Source organism: Telmatherina bonti, assembly GCF_933228915.1.
Source record: "Telmatherina bonti genome assembly, chromosome: 16".
NCBI classification, from domain to species: domain Eukaryota; kingdom Metazoa; phylum Chordata; class Actinopteri; order Atheriniformes; family Telmatherinidae; genus Telmatherina; species Telmatherina bonti.
Genome location: NC_136614.1, coordinates 33541767 through 33562873, shown reverse-complemented (window position 1 = coordinate 33562873; position 21107 = coordinate 33541767). Strand labels below are relative to the sequence as shown.

General features: G+C 44.1%; 1 protein-coding gene across 1 annotated transcript; it reads right to left on the bottom strand.

Annotated features, from left to right (window-relative positions):
• Window positions 1-6347: 6347 nt before the first annotated feature.
• Window positions 6348-20198, bottom strand: LOC306767538 (large ribosomal subunit protein uL30-like). Its single transcript, XM_079255603.1, has 6 exons — window positions 20155-20198; window positions 19632-19740; window positions 14955-15118; window positions 7910-8047; window positions 7720-7829; window positions 6348-6934 (listed from the first exon to the last, which is right to left on the bottom strand). The coding sequence occupies exons 1-6, from the start codon at window positions 20166-20168 to the stop codon at window positions 6726-6728; spliced, it is 744 nt and encodes a 247-aa protein (XP_079111729.1). The 5' UTR covers window positions 20169-20198; the 3' UTR covers window positions 6348-6725.
• Between the last annotated feature and the right edge of the window lie 909 nt (window positions 20199-21107).

The following is a 21107-nucleotide window of genomic DNA, read 5'->3' as shown; positions in this document are numbered from 1 at the left end:
TGCTCTCTGGAGCAGGTATATGATGGCATCTGCAACCCCAAGTCCATTACAATATGCAAACTGTAATGGGTCCTGAAAGGTGTTTACTTGCTTGTTGAGGTGAGCCAGTAAGAGTCTCTCCAGGACTTTCATGATGTGAGATGTCAGGGCAACTGGTCTGTAGTCACTTGGTTCAGCTGGTTGTGTTTTTTTAGGCACTGGAACAAGGCAGGAGGTTTTCCACAGCACTGGGACTGGTGTTGAAAAGGTGCTGGAGACTCGGACATAGTTGTTTTGAGCAGGTCTTGAGAACTCTCTGGTAATATATATGTATATATATATATATATATATATATATATATATATATATATATATATATATATATATATATATATATATATATATACACATATATATACAGTATCTCACAAAAGTATCTCACCCCTCACATTTCTGCAAATATTTTATTAAATCTGTACATGGGATGACACTACAGAAATGACACTTTGATATAATGTACAGTAGTCAGTGTACAGCTTGTATAACAGTCTGAATTCACCGTCCCCTCAAAATAACTCAACACATAGCCATTAATGTCTAAACTGCAGGCAACAAAAGTGAGTACACCCTTAAGTAAACATGTCCAAACTGGGCCAATAGTGTCAATATTTTGTGAGGCCACCATTATTTTCCAGCACTGCCTTAACCCTCTTGGGCATGGAGCATGGACGAGAGCCACACAGATTGCCACTGGAATCCTCTTCCACTCGTCTATGATGACATCATGGAGCTGGTGAATGTTTGGGACCTTATACTCCTCTACCTTCCGTTTGAGGATGCCCCATAGATGCTCCATAGGGTTTAAGTCTGGAGACATGCTTGGCCAGTCCATCACCTTTACCATCAGCTTCTTTAGGAAGGCAGTGGTTGTCTTGGAGGTGTGTTTGGGGTCGTTATCATGTTGGAATACTGCCCTGGGCCCCAGTTTCTGAAGGGAGGGGATCATGCTCTTCTTCAGTGTCACAGTACATGTTGGCATTCAACGATCTCCCGGTGCTGGAAGAACTCATGCAACCCCAGACCATGACACTCCCACCACCATGTTTAACTGTTGGCAAGACCCACTTGTCTTGTTACTCCTCACCTGCTTTCTGCCACACATGCATGACACCATCTGAACCAAACAGGTTTATCTTGGTCTGGTCAGACCACAGTAATCCATGTCCTTAGTCTGCTTGTCTTCAGAGAACTATTTGCTTGCTTTCTTGTGCATCCTCTTAAGAAGAGGCTTCCTCCTGGGACGACAGCCATGTTGACCAATCTGATGCAGCATGCGGCGTATGATCTGAGCACTAACAGGCTGACTACCCATCCCTTTAACCTCTGCAGCAATACTGGCAGCACTCATACATCTATTTTTCAAAGACAACTTCTGGATATGACGCTGAGCATGTGCGCTCAGTTTCTTTGATCGACCGCAGCGAGGCCTGTTGCGGATGGAACCTGTCCTGTTAAACCGCTGTATGGTCTTGGCCACCGTGCTGCAGCTCAGTTTCAGGATGGTGGCAATCTTCTTATACCAAGGTCATCTTTATGTTGAGCAATAATCTTTTCTTTCAGATCCTCAGAAAGTTCTTTGCCATGAGGTGCCATGTTGAACTCCCAGTAAAAAGTTTGAGTCTTACTGCAAAAACAGCTAATTTAACACACCTGCTCCCCATTCACACCTGAGGACTTATAACACTAGTGAATCATATGACACCAGGGAGGGAAAATGGCTAATTGGGCCCAGTTTGGACATGTTTACTTAAGGGTGTACTCATTTTTGTTGCCTGCAGTTTAGACATTAATGGCTATGTGTTGAGTAATTTTGAGGGTACAGTGAATTCAGACTGTTATACAAGCTGTACACTGACTACTGTACATTATATCAAAGTGTCATTTCTGTAGTGTCATCCCATGCGCAGATATAATAAAATATTTGCAGAAATGTGAGGGGTGTACTCACTTTTGTGAGATACTGTGTATATATATATATATATGTATATATATATATATATATATGTATATATATATATATATATATATATATATATATATATATATATATATATATATACATATATATATATATATATACAGGTAAGTATACATCTTTACATAGTTGTTTACATTAGGTAATGTTTAAATTGCAATGAATGTGTGCTGATTCATTAATAATTATAGGGTGAACACAATTGCAGAATAATGTAATATACTCTTGACCAGGAGTCTTTTACTAGTAGAAATCCAGTTGCCTACCAGACATTGATATATAAAAGTTAGCACATATAACTGTTTTCTTTAGAGTATAAATACCTGTAGATAAGAGTGTAAAGTACCTATGAAGTCCATAGAAACATAAACAATGTTTGCTTTCATATGAACTGCCTACACTACCTCACCAGTGTCTTTTTTGAAAGAAAGAGGCCTTGAGAGGAAGGTGGAGTCCAAGGCCCTTAACCTGGTCTCCAAATACAAGGTTAGACATGCCGACTTTTCGCTTCTACAGTAAAATGACGTAAATTAGTAGATTAAGATCAAAGCGTATAGATGTATGTGGAGTGCATGTTTTATTTGAGTGTCTTTAGTTCTCCAGGATCTTAGGCGTCCCCGAACTGGGGTCAGCACAGAGGGGAGTGGGGTCACTGCCGCTTCTTGGAAGGGGTATCTCCTTATGGATGAGGCAATAGGGAGCAGGCTGTCTGTGACAATGCCTGTTCTTTCCCTCATCCAGCCTAGAGGTGGCAGTGACCACACTCCTCCAGTGGAGAGGGGCACCACCACCACCTTGTCAACCCCATAAGGACGGCGGGTAGACAGGGTGAAGTATACACTTGGTGCCCTAAAAGATAGCGACAGGGACTACCAGGAGGCGCTGATGGAGATGCAGAGAGAGCAGCAGCGGAGAGAAGAAAGGGAGGCTGCAGAGAGAGAAGAGAGGTGCCATAAGGAGCTGATGGAGAGAGAAGAGAGGAGGAACGGGGAGATGGTTGAGCGGGAGGAAAGGTTTTACAGGCAAATGAGGAAGAGGGAAGAGAGGAGGGACAGGGAGGCTGGTGGTAGGGAGGAGCACCTCCTTGCAACTTTAGAAAAACTCAGATAAGTTGGAATTGTGTTGTAATGTTTGTTGAATGTTCAGTTTTTTTTATATTGTTTTTCCAATAATCATAATATAAAAATTTAATTCTATTAAAAAAATGTAAAGACTTTATATTATACATCTTTCTTATACAGACCCACAATTTTCCCAATTAGTCAAATGATTTATTGTCTAGATGTAAATGTAGTTGTGATCGGGGGAGTGACATATCGTTGCCATCCTCTACCTCTCATCAGCCCTGCAGATGGAGGTGCTGGTCCTGCTGCTGGATGTTCCCATCCTGGCATCTTCATCAGTATCCGACTCCAGTAGGTCACCGTTGCTCATGCACATGTTGTGGAGGACGGTGCATCAGACAATGACCTCTGGCACCTACTTCACCTCCAGAGGCTTTAAGAAGATGGACCTCCACCTGGTCTTTAGATTCCCAAAAAAACACAACACACCTCGCATTTCACAGGTAAGAGTTGAAGCGAGCTTCCAGGTGGTTTCGGTTGGGTTTCCCTGAAGGGCGTCATGAGGCAGATGGGCTTCGACAAGCAGGGGTAGCCACTGTCTCCAAGGATGCAGTAACCTGGTGGGGGGTAGGACTGCTGGTAGTAGATGGGGCTGTTCTGCAGGACTCGGGCATCATGAACTGACCCACAATGTCCCACAAAGACATCCAGGAACCTCCCAGTGTCGTCGCAGATGGACTGCAGCTGGACTGAGTGGAACTGCTTTCTGTTAAAATAACAGGGAGCATCCTCTGCAGGGGGCTTCACCCAGACATGGCAACCATCAATGGCTCCCACCACTCGGTTGAAGGCTGCAGATCCAGCTAGGCGAGCGAGATCCTCTGCAGTGGGATGGCAGACCACTTGTTAGAGGAGGCCAGCGATCTTTGCACGGCTCGACGGATGGTTGACTTGGGCATATCAACAGCCCTGGCAACCACACGGTAAGAGGTGGCGCTGGCCGGCCAGAGCAGAAACACCAAGGTCTCAAATTCTGGCCCCCAACCATGGTCAGATGTTTTACCCAGCACAGCCATTAGGGCGTTGAAAGACTGCCTTGTCAGGCGGAAGTCAACCTGCAGGTCACTGTGGCCATCAAAGTACGGTGCAAGCAGCGGCACTGAGGCGTTTACTTGGCAGTACCGCCAGGGGCTGGGAGCGGAGATGAGACGAGAGTAATGTGTTTTAGTATCTTTATTTACAGCATTGCTTTACATTATTATTTATAATCTGTGTCCGGATGCCAGATGTGCATTTATTATAGTGAACTAATAAAACAGATGTGTGTAATATCTGCGATGGACTGGCGAGCTGTCCAGGGTGTACCCCGCCTTACGTCCAAAGACAGTTGGGATAGGCTCCAGCTTCCCCGCGACCATGAACTGGATTAAGCGGTTTAGAAAATGAATGAATGTGTTTAATGTAAAGCACATTAATTCCCTGAAAATATCTTTGCATATTTAAAAGCTGTTTTGATTTGTACTTCATATTAATAGGTATGTGGGAGACATGTAAAGACAGTCTGATGCTTTCTATTCTCACCTGAGGTAACCCACCTAATATCAGGATCACTGTTGGGGGGGGTGATGTGTAGAAACGACCCTGAGTTGAGTGAAACTGTTTCAGGAAGTCTTATCCTGAGTGTGTTACCATGGTAACCGTCTCTGAAGCAAACCCGCAGGTTCACCATGGAGAAACCTGGGTTGTGATTACCTGAACTAATGCGCAGCAGTTCATGCAGCGCCGCCTGATAATTCCCTGACGGATGTTGCACCAAGCGACCACATCGCAGGAAGATTCTCACCGTGGACAGATGATGACATGTCTGCAGGTTTCTGAGCTGCGACGCCTTGTTTTGAAATACTGAATGAAATACTGGAATATTTATACCAGGCTACACCCACATTATTTTACAATGGTTTATATATCTTAAATAAGCCATCAGATTTGCCTTTTATCAACACGTATCATATATACTAGTTGCGTTTTATTAGGTATTTCATTTTTGATTCATGAAGCAAATACATGTTTTCCCAACCTATAGAAACTACAATCATGGTGTTTATTTGTTTTCAGCTAGATGGCGCTGCTGTAGGGACTTGTAGTTCTGACATCCTAGGAGCATTTCGCCATGAATATAAAATATTGAATTTACAACATGAAAGGAGTTTAAATGAACCGTGGACACAAATGTGGATTCAGATTTTCATGATCTAATTGTGAAAGGGGTGTAAATGTATTTCCTCCTGAATGAGCAGCGACTCCAGGTGGTGGTACAACACAAGCATCATTCCAGACCTCTCTATAACCGTCTTTAGACCCTTTTGTTGTGTTTTGAGCCTTAAAATATGCACTTCAGGCAAGGAAATGACCCCGACTTGAGTGAAACTGGGTTTTCTGTTCCAGGAAGACAGCAATGTCTTATCCTGAGTGTGTTACCATGGTAACAGTCTCTGAAGCAAACCTGCAGGTTCACCATGGAACTTGGGTTGTGATTACCTGAACTAATGCGCAGCCGCCTGATAATTCCCTGATAGATGTTGCAGCAAGCGACCACATCGCAGGAAGATTCTCACCGTGGACAGATGACGTGTCTGCAGGTTTCTCAGCGGCGACGTCTGGTTTTTTAAACGCTGGCTACATTTTAGAAAGAAAAGTGTGCCGAGTCAGAAGAAAAAGTCCTCACACGTCTGAAAACATAATTCCAAACAATAACCTGGTGTTGACAGGCGGATTTACTGCTAGTTGCACATTAAAGTCGGACCTCCATCAGCCTGTCTGGATCCCAGCAGACTGCTCCTCTCCATCCTCTTCCTCGTCCTGAGATGAAGGTGGTCAGTCTGAATCTGTGTGTATGACTGAACCCACACGCTAAATATCATGCCAGCTCTTTTCTCCCATGATGCATCTCTCTCCTCAGCAGCAGGGAGAACTTCTCGTTTCAGCATGATGAAATGATGCCACACTTCTCTTAGTGGTTGCCGTGGTGACTCCAGGTGTCTGATGGTTTTTAAGGTGGACTTGTCTCGGGGTGGAAGCACAGCTGGTTGAACCACCCCGAAGCAGCTGTACTGGACCTGAAACCTCAGAATCAGGCTCAGGGTTCAGGTTAAACCGGCTTTCTGGAACCTTCTGCTGGTTCCTGCTGGAGTTCAGCAACTCACCTGTTTCATTCGGAAAGTCTTTAACTGAATTCATGGACAAACCCTAAAAACACACCGCCTTAAAAACATGTATCAATCAAATTTATTCACCACTGAGCACATTTTGTAGACAGAAAACCAGAGAACAAAGTAAATATTTACTTAGGGGCCGTCAGCTCCTGAAGGGACGTTCTCATTATGTACGGATCAGCAGAGGAACGCTCCTGTATGTCAGAGTTTAACACAGTCAGCTTCAGGGAGGATCTGATTAGATCGAGCCTCAGTACGATGAACAGCACTACACCGCTAAACATGGCAGAAAGAGACCCCATTTGTGGTCTTTGTGTCTCCTCCCAGCAGGATGTTCGTACGTGTTTCCAATAAAACACGACGGGATGAGTTTCTTTATGAAAAGGGAAACCAACACGTTGTTGTCTCGGCTCTTTGCTCCGTCTGGTCTTTACTCAGTTCAGCTGTCTGATGATGGAGTTAATGTCGGAGCCGCGGAAGCCCGGGTTTCCCAGGTCCTTCAGGAGCCCGGCTTTGTCCCTGGCGGCGTGACGAGGCACCGACAGCTTGAAAGGCAGCAAGAAGTTGTTGGCCGCCCGGAAGCTCTTTCCGACCGAGTAGATTTCATGGATCAGGTCTTCCAAACAGATGATGCCGTGTTTACCTGAAGGACAGGAGGAAGGAGGTGAAGGGTCGAGCAACGGCCATCACGTTTTCACACAACACATATCGGCTGCACATCGGAGAAAACCGGCTGCTGCTTCCAGGGGTTACATCTGGACCAGAGCCCAGTACCGCTCATAGACCGGACCACCCATGGAAGCAGACCAGGGTTAGAAGACGGCATCCTCCACGAGGAGCAACGTTTTTGTTCTTCTCGAGGCTCTGAGAAGGAATAGATGTCGTTTTGTTCTCACAGATGTGACTAAAGACGGTTCGACACATCAGGCCAGGAGAACTTTCTTCTAGAGGTGCTCTGAGACGCATCGTGTGATTGGTCGGACATATGAGGTGGGTGTGGTTCAAATGGATGAAGCGGAAAGTTACCGACAAAACGGATTGTTTTGATAAAACAGCTGATGGAGGTGGTGAGAAAGCACGAACATTTTTACGACACGCTGTATTAAAACAGACGGACGAAGCCGCGTGCAACAAAGTTTCTGGTTAAATGTGAAACTAGCAGCTCGTTGCACATATGAGCCGCTCGACGTGACCCCTCCCCGCTGCAGACAAAGCTTCTGGTGGAAGATGAAAAAGTGTTTCCTTGCGGCCTTGAGAGGAAGAGCAACGTTCTGTTTTCTCGTGGACGACGGGACGAGCTCAGGCGTTCCTCTTTCAGTTCGTGCTTCCAGATTAGGTTAGCGATGCAGGAGCAGCTCTTAACCTCCCTTCTACAACTGCTTGTCCACAGATCTGGATCTTTATGGACGAGACATGACTGCTACTTACCCATGTGCTGCTCGATGAAGGTGTTGTCTGTCAGAGGAACTCTCCTCCTGCCGACCCTCGTCTGCCCTCGCTTCAGTATGAGCTCACGGACAGACTTCAAGTTGGGAAATCTGTTGGGAAGAAGATCAGCGTTTGTGATCCAACTTAAAATGTCGTTTTATTTCACACATCATCAGTGAGAAGGACTCACCCCCACGCCACGTAGGGCTCCACTATCTTCATCATGGCAACGGAGGTTTTATTAATTTTGATGAAGGCCCCACTGAAGATCTTCCTCAGCCTCATCATCTGGACCACCTTCATCACTTTGGGGCTGACACCTTTAATCCTAGCAGGAAAGCAGGAAGGTGAAAAAACAAAACAAATTCATTCTGATTCATGTTAACTTCCTCATCATCGTGCCGCAGGACGTGTTTCTCTCCTTTTAATGCATCTCAGGACATGTTAGAACGTGTTTTTCCAACAAACAGGCCTCATCTTACTCACTGATCTCCAGTCGACGGTCGCTGCCAGTTCGGCTTCATTGTTTCGCACACAGAGGTTGTTTTTTCCTGATGCAGCCGATACAAAACGTTTATCTTTGTGACATTTTACTTTACATTCCTCTGGGCATCAACACTGACTTCATACTGGCCAGAGGAGACAGTAAGCCAGAGAAATGACACCCTCTTGGTTTAAATGAACCCCCCATCCTACTAGCTGGGTCTTTTCACAATGATGGAAACCTACATTTACTAAGTATTCATCCTGAGCTACAGCTGAACACATGAAATCGTTGGATATTTCTTTAGATTTCATTTGCAACCTGATTTCAACCTAGAAGTTTTACAGTGTAAACAGATGTGCTACGTTAGCTCTCGGCTCAGATGCCTCACAACCAGCTGATCCGGCGACGGTGTCACGAAGCTTCATCAACGTGTCGCGTCTTTCTGGTCAACTGCTTTGCCTCAAGGCGCAGCCCACTGGGAGTCCAGTACTGGTTATTTTATGTAGCTTGCATCTGTCCTGTGATCTCTTACATGGACTAAATACCAAAGTATGTGTAAACATAATGACGTGTGTGTGTGTTTTAGCAGAATCCCCATATCAAGTATGGCAAAGGAATCTGTGCTATTACTTTATCTTTGTTTTGGTTTTTTTTAAATGAATAATAGGAAATGTATTTATTGCTGTAAACTTGAGTGAAATGTTTAAGGAGTCATGTTAGCTTTGGTTTGTAGCAGATTAGCTTCATTAGCCACATTTAGCTTCTACTGAACAGCAAAACAAAGACACAGACGTATCCTGCAACGTTCTGCAGATCATAAATAAACGCTGCTAAAAAAAAGTATAAAACATTTTGCTACATTTGTACAACAAATGCTGTACACTAACTTAGCAGTCTGATAACATGGAAATCATCCGTTCTTACTCACAATAGACTGATGAAAGCGACCGTCTCCTTTTAATCTCATCTGATCTAATCTGACTAGCTAGATATGACTACAAGCAGCTGTGGAGACAAAACAACACACAGTCTAAAAAATAAAAAAAAAATAAAAAAGACATGACGACCAACACTAACACACTCACTGTGCCATTTTCAATTCTTTCTCTCCACAACAGGAACATAAAGAATCAGAGCTGCCTGAAGGCTTCGTCTCTTCAGGTTGCCTCCTCCTCATTAAACTACATCCCACCAAACAGAATAAAAACTTCTGTCACTGGAAATGAGACGAACATGCTGAAATGAGTGAAGACTGATGTTCAGTATTGGGTGATCTACACGATGCAAAGCTGGAGCTAATATAGACTGACATGATCACTGCTGCAAGATCAGCAACCAGTTAGCAACACCAACGACTGTCACCCTGCTGACTGGAATAAATAAACACACCAGACAGATAATGAACGCTGTTGCTTTCATTCAGCCATCTGGGTACACACAGGTGCTCCTCCCATTAACAGCTGATATGATATGTAAAAGCTAATTTACATGAGCACACCCATTTCTCCTGTATGTACACACACAACGAAAGGAAGAGCTATAGGTTAAAAGTTTTAGGAAGTGAAGCAGCCTCCAGCCAACTGTCTGCTTGCTACAGGAACAATGGTCCTTCAGATTAACCCCAGAAAGAGGAAACAAAAGGAATCCATGATGGCAGCAAGTTTCTTTCTGTGTTCTCTTTTTTTAGATTTAATCACCATTTTGAACTTTTTGACAGTCTGTTTTTGTGGACTTGAAGACGGCATCCTCCTGGATTTAACTGGCCTGAGCCTCCCAGAGCTAACCAGGTGGAACTAGAGTCTGCCATATCCTCCAACAGATAACCAGGCTAAGGTAGAGTCTGCTATACCCTCCGACAGCTAACCAGGTGGAACTAGAGTCTGCCATATCCTCCAACAGATAACCAGGCTAAGGTAGAGTCTGCTATATCCTCCGAAAGCTAACCAGGCTAAGCTAGAGTCTGCTATATCCTCCCAGAGCTAACCAGGTGAAGCTAGAGTCTGCTATATCATCTGACAGCTAACCAGGCTAAGCTAGAATCTACTACATCATCCGACAGCTAACCAGACTAAGCTAGAGTCTTCTTTATCCTCCGACAGCTAACCAGGCTAAGCTAGAGTCTGCTATATCCTCAAACAGCTAACCAGGCGGAGCAAGAGTCTGCTATATCCTCCGACAGCTAACCAGGCGGAGCTAGGGTCTGCTATATCCTCAAACAGCTAACCAGGCTGAGCTAGAGTCTGCTATATCTTCCGACAGCTAACCAGGCAGAGCAAGAGTGTGTTATATCGTCCAACAGCTAACCAGGCGAAGCTAGAGTCTACTATATCCTCTGACAGCTAACCTGGCTAAGCTAGAGTCTGCTATATCCTCCCAAAGCTAACCAGGCTGAGCTGGAGTCTGCTATATCATCCGACAGCTAACCAGGCAGAGCAAGAGTGTGTCATATCGTCCAACAGCTAACCAGGCTGAGCTAGAGTCTGCTATATCCTCCCAGAGCTAACCAGGCTAAGCTAGATTCTGCTATATCCTCAAACAGCTAACCAGGCGGAGCAAGAGTCTGCTTTATCCTCCGACAGCTAACCAGGCGATGCTAGAGTCTGCTTTATCCTCCGACAGCTAACCAGGCGGAGCTATAGTCTGCTATATCCTCCGACAGCTAACCAGGCTGAGCTAGAGTCTGCTATATCCTCCGACAGCTAACCAGGCTAAGCTGGAGTCTGCTATGTCCTCCGACAGCTAACCAGGCGGAACTAGAGTCTGCTATATTCCCTGACAGCTAACCAGGCTGAGCTGGAGTCTGCCATATCCTCCAGACAGCTAACCAGGTGGAGCTAGAGTCTGCTCTATCCTCCGACAGCTAACCTGGCTAAGCTAGAGTCTGCTCTATCCTCCGACAGCTAACCAGGCTAAGCTAGAGTCTGCTATATCCTCTGACAGCTAACCGGGTGGAGGTAGAGTCTACCATATCATCCGACAGCTAACCAGACTAAGCTAGAGTCTTCTTTATCCTCCGACAGCTAACCCGGTGGAGCTAGAGTCTGCTATATATCCCCTGAAAGCTAACCAGGTGGAGCTAGAGTGTGCTTTATCCTCCGACAGCTAACCAGGCTGAGCTAGAGTCTGCTATATCCTCCGACAGCTAACCAGGCTAAGCTAGAGTCTGCTTTATCCACCAACAGCTAACCAGGTGGAGCTAGAGTGTGCTATATCCTCTGACAGCTAACCAGGTTAAGCTAGAGTCTGCTATATCCTCCGACAGCTAACTAGGCTAAACTAGAGTCTGCTTTTTCCTCCGACAGCTAACCAGGCTGAGCTAGAGTCTGCTATATCCTCCGACAGCTAACCAGGCGGAACTGGAGTCTGCTTTATCCTCCGACAGCTAACCAGACTAAGGTAAAGTCTGCTATATCCTCCGACAGCTAACTATGCGAAGCTAGAGTCTGCTTTATCCTCCAACTGCTAACCAGGCGGAGCTATAGTCTGCTACATCCTCCGACAGCTAACCAGGCTGAGCTAGAATCTGCTATGTCCTCCAACAGCTAACCAGGCTGAGCTAGAGTCTGCTATATCCTCCGACAGCTAACTAGGCGAAGCTAGAGTCTGCTTTATCCTCCGACAGCTAACCAGGCTGAGCTAGAATCTACCATATCATCCGACAGCTAACCAGACTAAGCTAGAGTCTGCTTTATCCTCCGACAGCTAACCAGGCTAAGCTAGAATCTACGATATCATCCGACAGCTGACCAGACTAAGCTAGAGTCTTCTTTATCCACCAACAGCTAACCAGGTGGAGCTAGAGTCTGCTATATCCTCTGACAGCTAACCAGGCTAAGCTAGAGTCTACTATATCCTCCGACAGCTAACTAGGCGAAGCTAGAGTCTGCTTTATCCTCCGACAGCTAACCAGGCTAAGCTAGAATCTACCACATCATCCGACAGCTAACCAGGCTGAGCTAGAGTCTGCTATATCTTCCGACAGCTAACCAGGCAGAGCAAGAGTGTGTTATATCGTCCAACAGCTAACCAGGCGAAGCTAGAGTCTACTATATCCTCTGACAGCTAACCTGGCTAAGCTAGAGTCTGCTATATCCTCCCAAAGCTAACCAGGCTGAGCTGGAGTCTGCTATATCATCCGACAGCTAACCAGGCAGAGCAAGAGTGTGTTATATCGTCCAACAGCTAACCAGGCTGAGCTAGAGTCTGCTATATCCTCCCAGAGCTAACCAGGCTAAGCTAGATTCTGCTATATCCTCAAACAGCTAACCAGGCGGAGCAAGAGTCTGCTTTATCCTCCGACAGCTAACCAGGCGATGCTAGAGTCTGCTTTATCCTCCGACAGCTAACCAGGCGGAGCTATAGTCTGCTATATCCTCCGACAGCTAACCAGGCTGAGCTAGAGTCTGCTATATCCTCCGACAGCTAACCAGGCTAAGCTGGAGTCTGCTATGTCCTCCGACAGCTAACCAGGCGGAACTAGAGTCTGCTATATTCCCTGACAGCTAACCAGGCTGAGCTGGAGTCTGCCATATCCTCCAGACAGCTAACCAGGTGGAGCTAGAGTCTGCTCTATCCTCCGACAGCTAACCTGGCTAAGCTAGAGTCTGCTCTATCCTCCGACAGCTAACCAGGCTAAGCTAGAGTCTGCTATATCCTCTGACAGCTAACCGGGTGGAGGTAGAGTCTACCATATCATCCGACAGCTAACCAGACTAAGCTAGAGTCTTCTTTATCCTCCGACAGCTAACCCGGTGGAGCTAGAGTCTGCTATATATCCCCTGAAAGCTAACCAGGTGGAGCTAGAGTGTGCTTTATCCTCCGACAGCTAACCAGGCTGAGCTAGAGTCTGCTATATCCTCCGACAGCTAACCAGGCTAAGCTAGAGTCTGCTTTATCCACCAACAGCTAACCAGGTGGAGCTAGAGTGTGCTATATCCTCTGACAGCTAACCAGGTTAAGCTAGAGTCTGCTATATCCTCCGACAGCTAACTAGGCTAAACTAGAGTCTGCTTTTTCCTCCGACAGCTAACCAGGCTGAGCTAGAGTCTGCTATATCCTCCGACAGCTAACCAGGCGGAACTGGAGTCTGCTTTATCCTCCGACAGCTAACCAGACTAAGGTAAAGTCTGCTATATCCTCCGACAGCTAACTATGCGAAGCTAGAGTCTGCTTTATCCTCCAACTGCTAACCAGGCGGAGCTATAGTCTGCTACATCCTCCGACAGCTAACCAGGCTGAGCTAGAATCTGCTATGTCCTCCAACAGCTAACCAGGCTGAGCTAGAGTCTGCTATATCCTCCGACAGCTAACTAGGCGAAGCTAGAGTCTGCTTTATCCTCCGACAGCTAACCAGGCTGAGCTAGAATCTACCATATCATCCGACAGCTAACCAGACTAAGCTAGAGTCTGCTTTATCCTCCGACAGCTAACCAGGCTAAGCTAGAATCTACGATATCATCCGACAGCTGACCAGACTAAGCTAGAGTCTTCTTTATCCACCAACAGCTAACCAGGTGGAGCTAGAGTCTGCTATATCCTCTGACAGCTAACCAGGCTAAGCTAGAGTCTACTATATCCTCCGACAGCTAACTAGGCGAAGCTAGAGTCTGCTTTATCCTCCGACAGCTAACCAGGCTAAGCTAGAATCTACCACATCATCCGACAGCTAACCAGACTAAGCTAGAGTGGAGCTAGAGTCTGCTATATCCTCCCAGAGCTAACCGGCGTGTGTTTGAATTTGCTGTGTCCTCCTGGAAATAAGTGGCTTGAGCCGGAGTCTGTTATGTTTTCCTGGTGCGAACTGGAGTCTGAGCGTCTTCAAGCGAACTGGCCTGCTGGACCTACTCGGTCTGAGCCTTTTGCGTCCTCCTGGAGCTAACAGCCCCTAAGCCCATACCTTGCAGAATCATTCTCCACTGTGAGGTTTGTACCGTTCACTTCTGTTAAGTGTTAAAAGATATGTATGTTGACATTATTTACTATTCTTACGTGCCTGTCAGGTTTTTGGGTTATCAGAACAAGTGTTCATGGACACATCGTTTAGGAGCTTCTAGCATTTGACCCAATATGAAAAGCAAACGCTACGAATCAACTTGCTTTAACGCTTTATGGAACTATTCAAATTCAGCTGAAGAGGATAGAAATTTGTTCCTAGTTTGCCCAGAGACATACAGAAATTCTAATTATGGTTATTTTTTTTTCACCCGTTCAGCTGATGGAGGTCTCAGCTCGGTTTCAAACAGAGAAAGTTGACTGTTTTACTTTAGTCTGGAAATGTACAACCAGATCCTGGCCCTGAGTTACAATGCTCCCAGACTCCTTCTGGTTTTAAACCACTATCTCATCTCATGTGTGCAGTTCACTGGACACGGTCAGAATTTGGGTTAAATCCGCAGGTGCACATGTTGTAACGTGTAGTTCCTGCAGATAAAATCTGTTAGACGTTTCATATTTCAACCTGACGGTCCATCACGCACCAGCCAGTCAACCAGTAGCAGTAAAAACTGATGTTAATACAGTGTATGAAGGTATAAATGCTTTTCTGATAAAATAATAATTTAAATTAAATGTATTTGTTTATCATCCACAAGCCTGGGAGACCCTTTCTTCTGGGACTTTAAAGAAAACAAACAAAAACACTTTTTTGCACAAGACTGTGTTATCCTCTTCGAAAAGGGCCCACAGACGGCACTGATGGTTCTGGGTTTAATTCTTGGAAATAAAAACAGACCCAACACACAGTACTTACTCTCTGATGCGAACAGCAAAAGCCAGCTTGTTCTCAGCTGGAGGCAGAGGGGCAGGTGGCCTGTGTTCGCCTCTACGTATGCGGGTCTCATCACGGTGTTTCCTGTGGCTGTCTTTCAAAAAGTCCTCCAGACGCTTAAACCTTACAGGTTTCCCTCTTGATATCTGAAATTATTCAGAAACACACGTGACTGTTTACAATCAGAAAGACTTTTATTGCCATTGCCTTTGAACAATTCAGACTAGGAACTTGTTTCGGTGCTGAATAATAAAAATAATAATACGAACACTGAATAACAATATAAAAGTAGGAATACTGCTATTTTACAAATAAGGGCATGCAGAGAAATTAACATATTTCTCTCATATTTCTTTAGCTATTATAAGACTTTTATTGACTCCACAGCAGCCACAACAAGAAGGACAATTAAAGAAGAGAGACGTGTGGAAAACATGGAAGAGGATATGAAACAGGGCGCTGGTTAAGTGGGCTTACATGTGGTATTGCCTTTTTTAACCTTAAGCTGTGTTCGAATGTGAAACCTGTTCCCTAAATAATGCCGAAGGCTGCAACGATTCGTTGACAAAGTTGACTATAAAAATTCATCGACACAAAATTGTTGACGCGTCGTGTTATAAACGGCCGCAGCGACTTTACTAATAAAACGCTGCGCCAGACAACTTAACATTTACCAACTGCGGCTTCTCAGACAGTATAAGAACTCTAAACACCAAGCAAACAACGCAAAGCACCACAGGAAGTGCTGGGGGCAGTATTTTCACTTTGTGCAGCGTCTTTGTTTAAACAACGAAGAAGAAACTGATAGCAGAGCAACCTATTTCCAAAGTTTGGGGATGTTTTACACTAAAGAAAGTGTCAAACAAGTGAAATGTGTCGTCTGCCACGCAGAGTTGGCGCACCACAGCAACACGACAGTCATGAATGAGCATCTGGAAGGAAAGCACTCCGGAGTCGTGGTTTCCAGCGTTCCGGATGGCAAAGTTAGCATTACCGAGTAGTAATGTGCTGTTTACCTTATAAAACAGGCTTTTTCAAGATGTAAATAATCATTTCGATGCAATTTGAGAAAATTAAGATGTTAAAATATTTTATTCATTTTGTTTTCCTTTTGAGGCAAATTCTGTACAGCTTGGATATGACACTGTAGCTAAGTTTGAATGATTCAGAATAAATTAGTAGTAAGCTGTTCAGCTTAATTTAGTATTCTACTGGTTCAGTAGTCGTTCTTTTAACTTACTAAAGGACATTATGTTGTGACTGACTGGGAATCAGGGGGACATTTATACAACCGGATTCCAAAAAAGTTGGGACACTTTAGAAATTGTGAATAAAAACTGAATGCAATGATGTGGAGGTGCCAACTTCTAATATTTTATTCAGAATACAACATAAATCACAGGTCAATAGTTATAGAGAATAGAAATAGAGAAATTGTATGATATTAAGGAAAAATATGCTCATTCAAAATTTCATGGTGTCAACAAATCCCAAAAAAGTTGGGACAAGGCCATTTTCACCACTGTGTGACACCCCCCCCTTCTTCTTACAACACGCAACAGACGTCTGGGCATTGAGGAGACCAGCTTCTCAAGTGTAGACATAGGAATGTTCTCCCATTCTTGTCTAATACAGGCCTCTAAGTGTTCAATCGTCTTGGGTCTTCTTTGTCTGACCTTCCTCTTAATGATGCGCCAAATGTTTTCTATAGGTGAAAGATCTGGACTGTTGGCTGGCCAGGTCAGTACCCGAATCCTTCTCCCACGCAGCCATGATGTTGTGATTGATGCAGAATGTGGTCTGGCATTATCTTGTTGAAAAATGCAGGGTCTTCCATGAAAGAGACGACGTTTGGATGGGAGCATATGTTGCTCTAGAACCTGAATATATTTTTCTGCATTGATGGTGCCTTTCCAGATGTGCAAGCTGCCCATGCCACACGCATTCATGCAACCCCATACCATCAGAGATGCAGGCTTCTGAACAGAGCGTTGATAGCAACTTTGGTTGTCACTGTCCTCTTTGGTCCTGATGACCTGGCGCCCCAGATTTCCAAAAAGAACCTCAAAACGTGATTCGTCTGACCACAGAACAGTCTTCCATTTTGCCACACTCCATTTTAAATGACTCCTGGCTTGTGGATCTTTGTTAGAAATGGCTTCTTCTTTGCAGAATAAGAGTTTCAGCTGGCAACGGCGGATGGCAAGGTGGATTGTGTTCACTGACAATGGTTTCTGGAAGTACTCCTGAGCCCATGCTGTGATTTCCTTCACAGTAGCACTCCTGTTTTTGATGCAGTGTCGTTTAAGGGCCCGGAGATCACGGGCATTCAGTATGGTTCTCCGGCCTTGACCTTTACGCACAGAGATTTTTCCAGATTCTCTGAATCTTCTGATGATATTATTCACAGTTGATGATGACAACTGCAAACTCTTTGCAATTTTTCGCTGGGTAACACCTCTCTGATACTGTTCCACTATCTTTTTACGCAACATTGTGGGAGTTGGTGATCCTCTTGGTGACCCATCTTGGCTTCTGAGGGACACTGCCAATCTGAGAAGCACTTTTTATACCCAATCATATTGCCAACTGACCTGACTAGTGCTGATTGGTCTTCCAGGTGTTTGCTGTATGCTCAAATGACTTTTTCCAGCCTCTAATAGGTTCTTGTCCCAACTTTTTTGGGATTTGTTGACACCATGAAATTTTGAATGAGCATATTTTTCCTTAATATCATACAATTTCTCAGTTTAAACTATTGACCTGTGATTTATGTTGTATTCTGAATAAAATATTAGAAGTTGGCACCTCCACATCATTGCATTCAGTTTTTATTCACAATTTCTAAAGTGTCCCAACTTTTTTGGAATCCGGTTTGTATGATGCAAATGAAGAGAGTGGGGTAAAACATACTGGAGCCTGTAAAAAGAGCTGCGTCAACTGGAAGCACAGATGGTGGGCGTGACTAGTTGCAGCCCTGTATAGCCCTTTTCCACTAGTATCAGCTTGTCTCACTTAAATATCAGATTTTTCATACCCCTGATATTTATGTTTCATTTTGTTACGTATGTAATGTCTAGTGGGGCATGATTATAATCTATGATGTAACTATTTTCAGTGTGAAAGAAAAAAAAAAAAAAAGGTATTAGCTTGTCTCAACCTAACACGCCTCGGCTTGTTGGGTTTTCCACCAGGTTTTTGTACTTTTTTTTGGAACTCCTCAACCCAGGTTCTAAGCGAGCTGAGTCGGGTTGTATGTGACATCGCCAGACTGCATGCCGCTATTGGCAAGGGGTGCGTCCAATCGGGCCAATCAGAGGTCAGAATTAGAGAGTGACATCACTGGAAGAGTGACTCCAACAAGCAATGCAGCAACAAAAGTCTGTTCCATGGTCCAGCTCTGAGGTGGAGACATTTCTTTGCTTGGTTGCTGAGGAAAGGATAAAGAGTTAACTAGATGGAGCGACACAAAATGAAAAAAATCTATCAGGAGCTTTCTGATTCAATGGCTACGGGTACCAAAGGAGTTTCCAGCAGGGTCGAGAGAAGCTGAAAAAGCTCAAAAGTGACTATCGGCAGGTCAACGACCACGATGGTCGGAGTGGATCAAACAAACCAGACTGGAAGTGGTTCCAACAAATGGATGCCATTTATGGTCAGCGACCGGCGAGCAATGGGAAGACAATTGGTGTTGATTTGGCCACTACCGTGTTGGAGAGTGTATTGGTGGATGGTGAGTGGATTTCCATTGTTTACATGGGTTATCATTTAGTGTAGAGGAGAGTGTAGAGGAATTAATTACAATAATAACAGCTAGTTACTAATGGATGATGGCTTCATACTCTTCTGCTTTTTGTGTGACCGTTAATGTCGGCTAATATCAGTTAGCGCAAACAGCTTGGAGCCGCTGCTCGCTCTCTTTTTTTATTTTGTTGCTGAAAATTCACCACAGACCAAGTAGCAGATATATTTAGTCTTTTTTTTTTTTTTTTTGTCGCGCACAATACTGACGATACAGTGATTTCACACAAACCCGCCCATTTTTAGAGCTGGTACTGATTTGTAATTGAAAACAGGACCAAGCTGAGACGAGTTGAGTTGAGACAAGCTGATACCAATGGAAAAGAGGCAATAGTGCCCTATATAGTGCTTACGGGTGTCCGAATGTCCAGAGAGAAAAAGTAATGCACTCAAAATTACCCATAATGCATCTGGAAAGGTAGTGAGCATCGATAGTCAGCTGACGGGTCAATATAGACCACAATGCATTGCAGGCAGGCAGGAGCGCAAAGTGGTAAAAGTGACACGAATGTCCCAGCAGGTTAAGAGAAAAACTACAGATCATTCATTTTGTGTCCTAATTTGTTGAATAAATGTGCAACAAAGAAAAGATAAAATACAACATTAGATATTTTTTTTTTTTTTTTTTACCACGAGTTTGACTTGGATTTGGAACAACATGTGGTGGTTGCCATGGTGACAGTAGGTAGTCACATGATCTGCTCCGAGAAAACAGCTTTGTGTCCGAATCGTCAACAAAATGAGTTCACTAAATAGTGTGGTTTATAATGTAGTAAATGAGGGATTAGGGAGTAGTGTAGACACGCGGACATAGCCATTGTGATGCAGAATAACCACCACAACAACACCATCTCTTACCTTTCTCTTCTCGAGCAAAGCGAGCTTGGCTTGAGTAGCTTTAATCGCCTGGTACGCTTTCCTCTTTTTCAAGAGATATTCTGGGACTAACTGGATCGCTTTTTTTGACCTGCCACCAGGAGGAAACACAATGAAAATACAAGTACATATTAGACTCGTCAGGGTCAAAACGTTCCAGAAATATCTACTATAGATGAGTGGGGTACATTAAGCTGGTCCGGATGGTTTACAGCATCAGTTTAGGGATAAAACTCTCTGAAACTAAGAAAGAGCACCAAAATGACATTGCAGCACAACATATGCTCCACATTCTAAAACCATTATTTCTACATGCTTTTTTATCATGCTCTCAGTATGACACATTAACCCATTAGCGGCGGCTGTTTAGCCACCAATCCTATACATATGAAGGTTGACAGGCGCAGAAACATTAGGATTTGTTATATACCACAAAAGTAGCTTGTTAGCGGCTAACACAGTAAAGGATGGGATTAGATATAAAAACTTTGAAAAATATACATACTCCGCATCCGCCATGCTTAAGCCGTCGCACTAGTATGACGTCATATATGTAAACGCGCGAGATCCGAGGAAAACATATGTACGTCGATATATATATATATATATATATATATATATATATATATATATATATATATATATATATATATATATATACGAAAACATATATGGACATCATATATACGTAGACGCCGCATTGTATCACGCCGCCTTTTTTTGTAATTAACAATAGTCTGAATCAATTTCCGGTATAATTTATGATGTTCCCCAAGAGTTCAAAGTGTCAATGCTTCTTTCCAGAAGAAGGAAGGGCAATGGTGGCCAAGATTATCCAAAAGAGGTTGTGCGTACTCTGTGTGATGATACCTTTCAATACCTCACTGCCATCACTACAGGAGGCTGGAACAAGAACTTAAGTTGACCATTCCCTTGCCTGAGAGTCAAATATCGAATAATCACAATTCTGATCAACAGATTAGCAAAACTTACAAAGAGTGTAACAAATATAACTACACATACATAAAAGAAGATGTAAAGAGTAAAAATGAAAATAAACAAACACATGAGATAAAATTATGCAGAAGCGAACGAGAATAAAAGTAAAAATAAAATAAAATAAAATAATAATCAGCAAGTGTAGCTCATAGAGGACAGAAATAATGCAAAGCACTTAAACTGAGTAAGGTGCACTGGGGACTAAAATAAGTCATATTTGTTTATCAGTTCCTTCAGTCTTTGAGCCTGAGGCCAGTTTGACATTCTTGTACGAGCTGACGTCTCATCGCGCCGCCATCTTGAAGGGTCTCCCATGCGCCTCCAATGCATTTATTTGTAAGGTGTCGGCCCAACCACGGCAAGAACTCCACGGATTTTTACCTGTTTTTCCTCACAGTTTGGTTTGTGACAAAGGGCAGAGATATTGTTATGATACAGATTAGGGCTGGGCGATATGAC